Genomic DNA, 13,318 nt, shown 5'->3' with positions numbered 1-13,318 from the left:
GGCCTCGTGACTTTTACAAACTGATGACCAAAAGTGTTGTGATAACAACCGTAAACGCACAGTTTCTCGTGCGATAACATATACATATATGTATATATATATATATATATATATATATATATATATATATATATATATATATATATATATATATTTTTATAATAAATAAATAAATAAATAAATATATATATACTGTATATATATATATATATATATATATATATATAAGAATATAGATGTTCTTGTGAAAATTACAGTGCTCGATGAGGAAAGCAGAGCATTATGAGACTGTGCATATATATATATATATATATATATATATATATATATATATATATATATATATATATATCATACATGCTATGCCGGTATTGCCATTTCCTCTATTGTTCAGACGGTACTGATATGAACCCATATTTTAACTAGTGAAAATATGCATTATATTTTCACTGTAACCGAACTACTTACAGCGACGCGTACGCGTCACCTTCTCTGGTATGCATGACCTTCGTTGGTATATGTACATATAAAACAGCTGAGCGAATAAGGCAAATGACAATCCTAAACTTAACGTCATTATGATTATGGTCAAATTCTGTTGTTTGCAGTCACTTCATGGGCATTGCACTAGTACTTTGGCACAGTTGTACCAAACACATACAAACAAACGTATTGAAAATTTGTATCATTTGCCGACATCGCACGGCCGATCCCGTGGCGTTGCAGTGTTTTCATGTCGTCTACGCTGCTGAAAATTACATGTAAGATATCGGTTGACAGTGCACCATGATAGAACCGTTTTGCGACAAGTTTCCTGTTGATGAGCTTAAGTATCTGGGCGGTGAATTACATCGTTTACAGCCGTAAATGAGCCACAAAAATCCAACCGCACTGAAAATACTCGCGACAGACTAGGTTGAAGGTGCACATAATATTTCCGATTTGTACCTGTCAGTGAGATTAACAGGTCATGATCGTGTCTGGTGTCACCGGTGCGGTGCGGGTGTCAGATACAATGTAAGATCTAGGGAAAGTCAAACTTTCGCTTAGGTTGTTAAAGGAAATTTAGTTCTATTTAGGCAAGCCAGAAACGAAAATATACGAGCAGACGACGGAAATACCTTTGAAATGTTTATTCCTACAGCAACAAAATCACGAACGAGTTACGACACTACAGCTTACAGTGTACTCACTTCATGTTTTTCCCTAATCCGCTTACTATAAAGATGGTTAATTCGGCATATTTGACGTCTGGGGACAGGTATAATTCTTCGAGATAAGCTGACTGGTACGGGTATTATATCGAGCGCTGGCGTAGTGCGAGTATTTTGACCCGATTTTGGCGGCCTCATAACTTTCACGTAGGGATGAGGTTATGTATCAAAACACGAAAACACACCCATTTTACAAACTCCCGCCTATGTTTTACATCCACCGTCATTTTAAACTACAAAAATCTTCTTCAAATTGTGAAAACCTGTGTCGACATCGTAATATTTAAATTGTTCGCTTTAAAAGTGCTCCATAAACCCTCCTTTTAAGTGGAATGGCCCAATAGCGGAATAATATCAAAAGTGATACGGTTGTCATCACTCTTTAGCAACCAAGTTTTTATGAGTACAGCCTGGAGGAAGCAAGGTCGATTTCAAGTTAATTTCGGAGCGTCTTTAGGAAAACAGCCATAACCAAAGCATGCATGTATGATAAAGGGGTTATTACACGAAGTTAGGGCGATACCGCGTCGTATTCTCGTGATGTGTCCGTATTTTGACTCGTTGCTGCGCAACTGGTCAAAATACGGACACATCACTCGAATACGACGCGGTCACATCGCCCAAACTTTGTGTAATAACCCCTAAATATATAGTTTTAGACACAGGTAACATTGTCTTTAACATCAAATACAAATAAATAATATTAAATGATAAATTGTAAATTTATATACAGTGAAATTTTATGAAGCGTCAGTTTCTTATTTTCAATGGAAGTATTTGTATTTTTCCAGAGTGTTCAGCAATTTGTATATCTGCAAGCCAGTGTAACCAAATGCATGAGCTAGGAAAATCATTTGAGAGTCTTACAAACACCTTTTTTCAGAAATATCAAGAGAATACACTTTCTTTCAAAGGTAAGCTTTTAGTTGTACATAAACTGATGTCTTTCAGTACAGTGGCACAACAAAGACAAACATTTTTGAAAAGAAATCTGTGAGTTTGCATCACGGTTGTGTACTCTCTGTGGCATTTACGCTCACCGATTTCTTTCCTTATACAATTTATCATTTAGCAATACCTTTTCACCTATCTTTCCATTTTCCTCATTTTAAAGCTCTTAATAAAAGACAATTTTTCTCACATTAAGAGCTTTAAAATGAGCCCCCTTACATGGTAGATCAGAAAAAATTTGAAAGGTTTGAGAGTCAAAATATCTGTCCCCGAGGTGCATTCTACCTTAATTTATTACTTTAACCATTGTAATAAAGTTACCAGTCTGTTAAAATGCTAAAATTTTTCATTTGTTTTGAGAAATTATCTTCAATTTTTTACAATATCTAGCTATTCTCAAGCTACCTTTTAGCTCCACTGTCAGCAACGTGGAACTTGGAACAGAGGCTTTGTCTGTCTGTCTGTCGTCAATTAACAATTGACTTGGATACTTATTGGTGACTTTAGTTTGCCTAGTTCTAATTGTTGTGAATTTGTACTTTTAGGGCAAACACTGAAATTGTTCAAACTGTGGTGAGAATTGCATATTTGTATTTGAGGGCTTTCTGTTCCTGGTCAACCTATCTTCTTTGAAACCGCCCATGTGATTGCTTTGAAATTTAATATAAATGTCCTGAGCAAGAAACTAGATCTGTTTCATACAAATTGTGGATAAATCTGCAACATTGTGTTTTTGGTCAAAAAATTAAAAATCTTCCTTGAATCCCCTTGTCTGATTACTTTTGCAAGCAGGTTCATAGGAGTAACCTGACGGAGATTTCTTGAATTATCATAAAACATTCTTGCTGTATTTTTGGGCATTTATAGATCAAACAAAACGTTGGCAAGGATAGTTGGGTAAAATATCAAAGTGAAATACCAATTGTTTACACTGCCAGCAGTTGCAATCAGCACCGACGTGCGCAAATGATCACTGACTGGAAACTGTCCCAACCCCCTAAAATATACAACATATTCAGGAATTTGCTTCTGACATTCAAAAATTTCCAATGTTCGTTGTTATTCAGTTGATTGACAAGCTGGCCCACACCCATCATCTAAATTCTATTAAAAACCCCTTTCAAGTTATATCAGCCACTAGGTTGCTTGTTTTGAGGTATTGTAATTACAATGCACTTTTCTATCCATTCTCATTATTAACAGAAGCATCAACAGTGGTACAGAGTATCATTCAGTATGGTCTTATTACAGCGGAGTGTGGCAGATTCAACAGAGACAGTCATAAAGAAGACCTTACTCAACAGCAGGTTATTGATCATGTTGGCAACCAATCTACAGTACACACAGAGTCCTTTTGTTTGTCAGAGAACTATTCTGATAATGTTGAGAGTAACATCGAGATAGTAGAGGCATGCAGTCATGAGAAGCAGGCATGTGAAAGAGATAATGGGAAACAAGGCAAGTGAAAGATCATCCAATGCAACGAGCAGGGAGTAGATCATCTACTATTTCAAAATGTGGGCTAAATGACGATGTTGTTATACACACAGACACATTGAAAAGACAATATAAGTGCAAGAAGATTAGTAAAACATTAACTGGCTTGGGCAATCTAAAAAAGCACAGACTGATCCACTCAGACGTCAGAGCACATGAATGCACAGACTGTGGGAAAACCTTCACAGAAAAACGCGATCTTAAAAGGCATAGATTGGTCCATTTAGATGTCAGAGCACATGAATGCATAGAGTGTGGTAAATCGTTCACACAAAAGATCAATCTTACAAATCACAGGCTGATCCATTCGGGTGTCAGACCATATGAATGCAAAGAATGTGGTAAAACATTAAATTGAAAAGGCACTCTAAAGTATCACAGAGTGATGCATTCAGGAGTCAGACCATATGAATGCAAAGAGTGTGGCAAATCATTCACACAAAAGAGCGATCTTGGGAAACACAGTCTGATCCACTCAGGTGTCCGACCACATCAGTGCAAAGAGTGTGGTAAAACATTTGCATCGAAGGGCAATCTAAAGCAGCACACAGTTATCCATTCAGGTGTCAGACCATATGAATGCAAAGAGTGCGGTAAAGCATTTCAATTAAAGGGTGCTCTAAAGAAGCACACGTTTATCCACTCAGGTGACAGACCGTATGAATGCATAGAGTGTGGTAAAGCATTCAGACTAAAGGGGGATCTTAGGATACACAGGCAGATCCACTCAGGTGTCAAACCACATCAATGCCAAGAGTGTGGTAAAGCATTTACACACAAAACAAATTTAAGGAGACACAGATTGATCCACTCCGGTGTCAGACCACATGAATGCGAAGTTTGTGGGAAAACCTACACAGAAGAACGCTATCTTAGGAGGCATAGATTGACCCATTTAGTTGTCAGACCATATGAATGCATAGAGTGTGGTAAATCATTCACACAAAAGAGCGATCTTAGGATTCACAGGCAGATCCACTCAGGCATCAGACCATACAATTGCAAGGAGTGTGGAAAAACATTCTCACACATGGGCTCACTTCGGCGGCACATGTTGATCCACTCAGGTGTCAGACCACATGAGTGCAAAGATTGTGGGAAAGCCTTCACAGAAAAATGCAATTTTGAGAAGCATAGATTTATCCATGCATTTGTCAGACCACTTGATCACAAACATTGTGGTTAAACAATTACACAAAAAAGCAATCGTAGGACACCTAAATTGAATTGATCTATTAAGGTGTCAGACCACATGAATCCCACAAGGGATTACGTTTGAACTACAGCTAGATCCATACAGTTGTCTGACCATACAAATGCAAAGAGTGTTACAAAATATTTACGCTACACTTCAGTCTCAGAAGGCAGATCGATCCACTCATGTGACACAATGTGAATTAGAAGAATGTGGCAGCACATTCACACAAAAGTGGACACTTTGCGATCACCGATTGATCAATCTGGGTGTCTGAATGCATAATTGGAAAGAATGTAGTGAAACAGTTCCACAATAGGGCAAGTTAGAATTGAGCGATCAACCTATTCCAGTGTCAGACTACTTAATGGCAAAGTTTGTGAGGGACAGTTGCATAGAACAGCACTTTAGAGACAATAATCAAACCCACTGATATACCTGACCATGTACATGAAAATGCAAATAATACGGTGAAAAAAGTTTACAAGAGCAGAAAGTTCTGAGAAATGGATTGGAACATTCATTAGGTGTCAAATGATATTAGTGTAACGAGTGTTGTTACAAATACACAAAAAGATCAATCTCAAGCTTTACAGATCAGTCCAATAAGGATAAGTAAGGATGACAGACTTGACGTGATATCGTGATAAAATTTCTACAACGAAGAGTGTGTAGTCACATGAGCTACACTCATAAGAAATAATGTGAAGAACATTTGCAAGGGAGAACAAGCTATTGTTTTGATCCACGTAGATGTGAAATTAATTAGCTATGGCCAGTGGCAATGTTTTTCTAATATAACTGAATGTTATTTTTGAGTATCATACTGAGGAGTTTGGACAAAACGTTATCAAAAATGGAGAGGATTTTTTGAGAAAGAATAGTTTTCCAATGTTTGAAAATTCGTAAATTACTGTTCCAGTTGTATTTGTCTTCCCTTTCATGAAATATTGATGAAAACTGCTGTAGCATTCTAAAGTGGAATACTTTTTGTCTTTTTGCCATGATGAATTTTAACTTTTAAATGAGAGTGCACTTTATGTCATATAGATATGCATGTCGGTTTGTTTTGTGATACAATCCAATATGGCTCTGTGATGGCCATTTGTGTACTATACTTTATGTCCATACGTCAGTTCACGCAAATTTCTCACATGCCTGAAGATATTTCATTCAACCTAAGTACAATGAATACTCCTTACATCATACATATGCATGATTTGCTTTGAGATACAATCCAATACGACCGTTTGACAGCCACTTGTTTCTTGTCTTGATGTCTGTGTGTACTATTCACGCAAATTTCCCAGAGATGCGGGAAACAAATTCATTCAAACTAGGTACAAGTATTGCTTCCCATATATTATTACACATATACACGTCATTTTTTTGTGTGATATGAACAAATATGACCACATGACAGCCATCTTGTTTCTTATTGAGATACCATATGACATGTCTTCGTTGTATTGTTGTATTGAATAAAAAGTCACCGCATGACCGAATTCCAGCTTTCGAATGAGTTAAAATATATTGCATTGTTTTGTGAAATGCATTAGGGGACACTTGCATCAAAAACAGTGCATTTTTGGGCTCTTTCTGCACTGATAATATGCAATCTAAAACAGTTATATCAGATATAATCACACATTATATAATACTGAGTCAACAACTTCAGATACCAATAGCTTGGCCGGTACTACTTTATGGCAAGTAGCCTCAACTCTTCTCTTTTTTTAACCTCTCTGCTTGACAGCATAATCATTTTAGGACATTGGAATTTGTTCCTAGTTTTATTAATTTGAACTAAATTGTTGCTTGTAGTATATTTATAGGTCTTTATTCTGTGAAAATTAGGGCACAATATCCAAAGTTCGAGACTAACGATTATCTACATGAGTGAAGTGTATAAAGCACAGACCTCTTTCCTACATACTCGTGTATTCGCTATCTATAAAATCACATATTGCAAACAGCTTACGAGATAGCAAACAACTTTAATTAGGATGTAAACCCCGGACAAATTTTGTTCTCCTCGGCTTTTTGTGTGCTGTTTTTTAGATTGGAATGTCCCGTCATGGGAGTTTTGACCACGACTTGAACTGATTTGGGATAATTGGATAATGAAGTAATGTTGGTAACATCTGTAAATGTAAGCTCATCTACTTTTCTTTTAAGTTATACAATTGTTTTTATGATTAATTCGTAATATTGCAACATCCAGCTATAGAACACATAACACTTTCGAGATACTTTGAAAAATATTAAGATTCAGATATCTCAAATTAGTTCCAATTGTGTTTTGTTAGTTTTTATTATTGTGTTGTGGAATAAAACCAAGCTACAGGAACATCAGCTGCCTTTCATGCAGAGAAATTTCTTGTAATACGACTGCAATAAAATTTTCTGACTCCCAGTATAAATCTGACACCATTTTCAATAAAGCCGTGGCATCGACAGATATAATTAACAGTCCTTAAAGCCGCAATTTTCAATCCCTGGTTCTCGCATTAGTGGAGTTCTCCTCCCAGTCAAACACTTGGCCAGTACGATGTTTGATTTTTATAACATTAATTACACGAACTGATCTCAACCTTTTGGCAACTTTTGCTAATCCTGCAAACATAGTTTATACAAGCGTTTGATCGACGGTCAGTTCAAATCGCCAACGGTCATTGATTCCCCACGGCCAACTGTAATCGACGAAATAGCGAAACTGTGAAATGAGGAACTGGACAGAAATTACTAGGAGGGAGGGCTAGTGTTGTCACGAATTAATGAGGTTCTGTATGTGACGCCATTAGGTGCCTAATCCCACCAAATATGAAGGCTGTAGCTCTTGAAGTTACTGATTTCTAGGCATATTGATGAAATTGAGGTCAAAGGTCATCTTGGTAACGTGAAATTTTGGCAGAAAACTTTACTTACATAATCATCCGCATACCCAAATATTTTTCAAATTTAGCTAACTAATTCCATTCATACATCTGGCATCTACTGCAAATACCGGTACACATCTTAGCGTTTTCTCCACTATCTTCTGGACATCTCGATCTGTTGACCAATATACTTCACTATGATTTGCATCTATGGTTACCAGATTCATTATTAAGCAAGTGGCCACCGTGTGCGAATACTTACCATCAACGTGGCAAACGTCGTAAAGCTCTTACTCCTTTGCGGCAACAGCTGAATCATAACCAGAGGTTCACACATCACACATGACGTAGCAGCACAAATAATTTATTGACTTGATACCCCTCCCCTTTTAGCGGACCGTGGTTCTTATATCTTTAAAGGTATACCACATCGTCAAAGAACCAGAAATTAGAACAGAGTTTTGATGAAATTGGAAAAAACTAAGTATGGAGCAAAAACTAGCCTCAGTGTGTCATACTGAGGAAGGGTTGTATGGTTTTTTCTTCCCACATCAAGCGTTTTTATAACAATTTCTACAGATCTTCAGGTTTGCATTTTTACACAAAAAATTCGACGTACATTTATTTGCTCTAGTGCGGTTTTTTAACTTGTCTATTTAAAGAGGTGTTTTTATCGTAGCATTCACAGCGATGAAACACCATTCTGCACCGATACTTATAACCATCATGCCGTTACAGAACGCCTTATTGCTTATGTAGCAAAAGCTGGAGTTATATTTTGTGAAAGGTAGCATTAAACTCACTATGGGATTGTGAAATTGAACAATTTTTATAACTGAACTGTGACCTTCAAGCGAAGACGACTGTACGAGATACGTAACCAATAACGCATACAGACTTAACAGGCAAAATATAGACGAAGATCCATTGGCAAATATTGACGGGACAAGGAATTCTTAGTATCTCAACTGTTTGGTAGAGGTGAGCTAAAGTTGGCCATCGGACATCACATTGTACGTTATATACTGTTATAAATATACCCAGTACCTTCCAATATAATTCCAGACGTTAACTGTTATAATTGCACACTTCATCAGGGGAGCAGATTGTGACATGCAAATTTTAAAGAAATGAAGCACTCATTGTCATGAATATTCATAGCTTGATTTCTTGCGGAGCATCATAACGCACGAGACTGAAAGGTCCGTCGCTGGAGGGTGCTCTCGAGCGTAGAGAGCGCCCTCGAGCGACGGATCTTTCATGAGTCTACATAAAGCACATGCAACGCTCTATACACCGACAGGAATAATTTACAATGTACCTTAGAGGGGTGAATTATCAGTTTCATCTAACAACAATCGTTTTATCTAGAAGCAATCGTAAAAACACAGACAAAAATCGAAAACCAGGGATTGAGAACTGCCCCTTTAACAACTTTGAGAGTTACGATGGACGGGAGACAGCGCCCTCACATCGTTACAGCGTGTTCCTGTATGATGCTCTCGACCGTTGGTATGTTGATGGGCGCGTTTAATCTCTGATTATCGCTGAACGTGAGCAGTTCAAAAGTTTTGGTCTGTATTAGGCGGCTGGTAGTTGGATGGTGAATCGCTGGAGGAAAGCCTCGCACAAAAGTTAGAATTAATCTTTTCATGGAGAAAGTCGGCACACTATATTGACATCAATAACTTCAATCATCGGTTCGAGTCAAACGATGCGTCGCTAAATGATAGTGAGAGTTCGAAGGAGGCGACGTTTTGAATGCAATATGCAGGGTGAGATGCTGAATGTTAAAACAGTACGTTATAGAAGTGTCAATGTGCTAGACGATTCGGCTTAACATTCATCGCCCGATGTAGTTTTAGAAAAGCTGATGAAATGGTAATTAAAGTCTTGCATCCAGAAATGTACTATATATCATTTCAATCATATTGATGTGTATAATAATACCTTTATGTCCCGGATACACCTTCACTCCAATGTTCGCAATGGCGGAAGTATTATCTCGGGATTTGGCCCTTCCTGAGTCCACGTTGGACATCGGCAATGTGCGTTCGATGTGAGTTAAAATATCTGTACAAAGGGCTCTCTTATTATGTACAGATCATTCTGTTTGTGAAGCATTCTATGAGGTAGTGGACGTCACTCAAGTTTGCGAGCCATATTCAAATTCTGTGCACTATAATTAAAGAGAAAGGTGAGCATTTCTAGATGGGAAATTTCAAACATCTGCCAAAGGTCATTTAAGACGACTGGTAGATCAGCTGGCAATAAGTACGCGTTTCTGCAAAACAGTCGCTCAACATTCCACGGACACGGCTCAAGTTCTATGGCTATCGTTCTTAACAATTTTGCATATACTGCTGCTACGTTGTGGAATGGACCCAGCCTAGTCCTATTCGTTATGCATCAAGTACTGAAGTTGGCAACGTTGTACAAGTGGAATACCAATAAGTGATGACTACACGAAACGACTACTATTTGAGAAAGAGCTAGTACCCATGTGACTCTGTAAAGCGCCAGTGAATATTATGATGGATACCGGGCGCTGTATGAATTTCTTATCGTATCATATCATATCATATAGTATCGCTTCACTTCGTATTATATCGTATTGTATCGTGTCATTATCGTATCGTTCACGAACGGATCTGTACGAATTATTTGCACACGGTTATGTTGTGGCGAGGACGAGGTACACGAGAACGGTCGATATTGATTCCTTCCTGCTGCAAATCAATAAAATCTTTATCGTCCAATCAAAACCGAACAAGCCCGAGACGAATTAATCGTAAATTAGCTATTGCTCATATCATTTATTTACAGCTCGTCGTACGTAGGGGTTCTCCCGAGCCCCCTCTTGCCATTCTGAACTCTTCGATGCTTTTGAGTCCGTAATAACATTAGTCAGTGGTAGCGTTACTGGCTAATATGTGTAAATGCTTAATAAATCAGTATTAATTTCACGAAAGGCAAATTTAACTCACCATTTTTATTGGAAAATGACCAAACACATTGTTCACACATTACAATGTGTTTGCTTCGTACCGTGATATGATAAATGTCTCGAAAATCCGTCACTGGCAATTCATCAGAACTGTGCTCAAGCGCATGTGTTTTTACCTTCGATGTCACGTTTTTCACTGTAAACGTCATTATCTAGCTTACTAGGCTGTGTGAAGTCACTGCCGATATCTACGCATACTGAATTACCATAATCCTTCAGACCCGGAGGCAAATAGTCTACGAAGTGCAAATTTTAAGTGCAAAATCTAATCCAATAATGAGACAGACCACACAATGCTACATTTGAATGCTTCTCGGGAAATGTTTACAATACTTTGTCAATGCTGTTTGGTCTACCCCCTTGTTTTGGTCTCGTTTTGAAGCTCAAGGTGTAAACAAACGTTTATCAGTCTGGCTAATTTTGTGAAAATCGACAATTTTATTTTTCCCAACAAATTAACACAGAGAATGCAGCCATTTTGACTAATAGTCCGTGGGCTGGAGGGGCCCACCGTGCACGCCCCCATAAACCTACTACATGGGTATTTTTTTGTTCTTGGGGATCTGCTGAACTAGAAAAAAGATGTTAACATTGGATATTTTGGGATGCACTACCTGTCTGCACTGGTTTTTTATTTGTATGTACCTCAAAAAATGGCGAAAAATGGGTAGGGGTAGGGGGTACTATATCCTCCCCTAAATTGAGTAAACTAGCATGAAATAGCACAAACCTTACATTTTTCGAAAGCTCAGATACTGATCTTTCCGAGGAATACCAACTTTAGCAAAATTAATTTGTGTACATAGAATAGGACGACTTTAAAATGAATTTTTTTGACAATTTTGAAATTTTTTACCCAAAATACCATGTAACAATTGTGATTTACTTTTTATTAAGCAAAATTTTCACAACTTTTTGTGTTTAAATTATTTATTCCACATATTTAACAAGAAAAAAAGTGTTAACATCAGATATTTAACTCTACACTACTTCTCTGGAGTCAATTTTGAATTGCGTGTATCTGTATGGGATGTGCAAAAGCTAGGGGTAGGGGTACAACATTCTTTCCTTGATGAAGTAAACTGGCTTGAAATGCCATATACCTTATAGTTTTAGAAAGCTGAGATACTGGTCTTTCAAAAATGCATAAGGTTTTAGTAAAAAAATATGACGTCATAGAATTGGATAACTTTAAATCGATTTTTTCTGGTAATTCAGTATTTTTAACCGGAAGAAAATACGATAACTATTGTTTCCTCCCAATGAAGCAAATCAAACAGATTTATGGATGTTATTTACTAATTGCAATGTGCTGAAGAAGAAAATAAATGTCAAAATTGGGTATTTACAATGCATTATTGTCTCTACTCACTAAAATTGCAAGTTTTGCTACATTGGTATATCGTGAATGGGCATTTTATTGTTATGCAATGAACTAATGCACAGCCTTAAAAAGAAGACTTTAAAACGCGCACACATAGTCATATTTCCATTTTCCCCTTTAAGTAAATAGATTGTTGATGACTGTCTATTTTTATAATTTACTTTTTAAATATTTTTTTATAAAATAATTTTGATAAGACGTATTTGGAAAATTGTCTATGCCTCCTTGTCTTACTTATACAGCAAGCATTACTAACAATCTATTAGGCCGTGGGCTAGAGGGGACGTCTACATGCACCTTCCCTCCCTCCAACCTCACAGGATAACAAACCTGTATTTTTCAGAAGCCTTGGGATCCCTAGAATAAGAAATAGGATTTTAACAGACAATATATAGGGACTGAATAGCTGTCACGGTCATGTTTTGAAGAGTAACGCAAAATTACGATTTTGTGACCCACATGGATTTTTGTCAAACCTGTCTTCATGTACGTCATCTGCTGAGCTTACTGTTTAACATGACCTGGCTTATGGGGTATCATTAGAAAGGTGATTTATTCTTCTTGAAAATGGTATATAGCAATATGCAATATTGATTTATTCTTCTTGAAAATGGTATATAGCAATATGCAATATCTTCTATAGTTTTCATGAAATAGGGCCATAATTTACCCCATACCCCAAAGTTTTATGTCGCAAATTACTGTCAAAACTAATCTAAATTCTACCAATTATTTACCTAGACATAATACAAAGGGCAATGCTGTGTATTAACTTTGTGTTATTTGCTACAGGTACATGTTAGAAACCTGAAATAAACTTTTGACAGAAAAAATATTGGGATCCTGTAGCTGTAACAGTCATATTTTGAAGGGTACCGCAAAATCACAGTATTACTGAATCACATTCGTTTTTGTTAAACCTGTCTTCTTGTAAGTCTTCTGCTGAGCTTATTTTGAACATAACGAGGCATATGCGGTATCATTAGAAAGTTAATTTACTTTTCTTTAAAATGATATATTGCAATATGCAATATCTTCTATAGTTTTCATGAAATGAGACCAAAACTTACCCCATACCCCAAAGTTTTATGTCGCAAGTTACAGTCAAAACTAATCTCAAATTCTACCAATTATTTTCCTAGACACTTTACAAAAGGCAATGCTTTGTATAAAATATATTTTATTTGGTAC

At 36.9% G+C, this 13,318-nt stretch overlaps 1 protein-coding gene across 1 annotated transcript; it reads left to right on the top strand.

The window, feature by feature from the left end:
* The first annotated feature begins 4,047 nt into the window (after positions 1–4,047).
* On the top strand, positions 4,048–4,848 carry LOC139142982 (zinc finger protein 154-like). The gene has a single exon (XM_070713175.1). It carries the CDS (start codon positions 4,048–4,050, stop codon positions 4,846–4,848), a length of 801 nt encoding a protein of 266 aa, XP_070569276.1.
* Positions 4,849–13,318: the final 8,470 nt, after the last annotated feature.

This window comes from Ptychodera flava, chromosome 10, assembly GCF_041260155.1.
Source record: "Ptychodera flava strain L36383 chromosome 10, AS_Pfla_20210202, whole genome shotgun sequence".
Classification (NCBI taxonomy): domain Eukaryota; kingdom Metazoa; phylum Hemichordata; class Enteropneusta; family Ptychoderidae; genus Ptychodera; species Ptychodera flava.
Note: the sequence above shows the minus strand (reverse complement) of the source record. Positions and strands in the feature narration are given on the sequence as shown.

Coding starts and splice junctions, on each gene's coding strand:
- LOC139142982 (XM_070713175.1), top strand. CDS start 4,048: ATGCATTCAGGAGTCAGACCATATGAATGCAAAGAGTGTGGCAAATCA.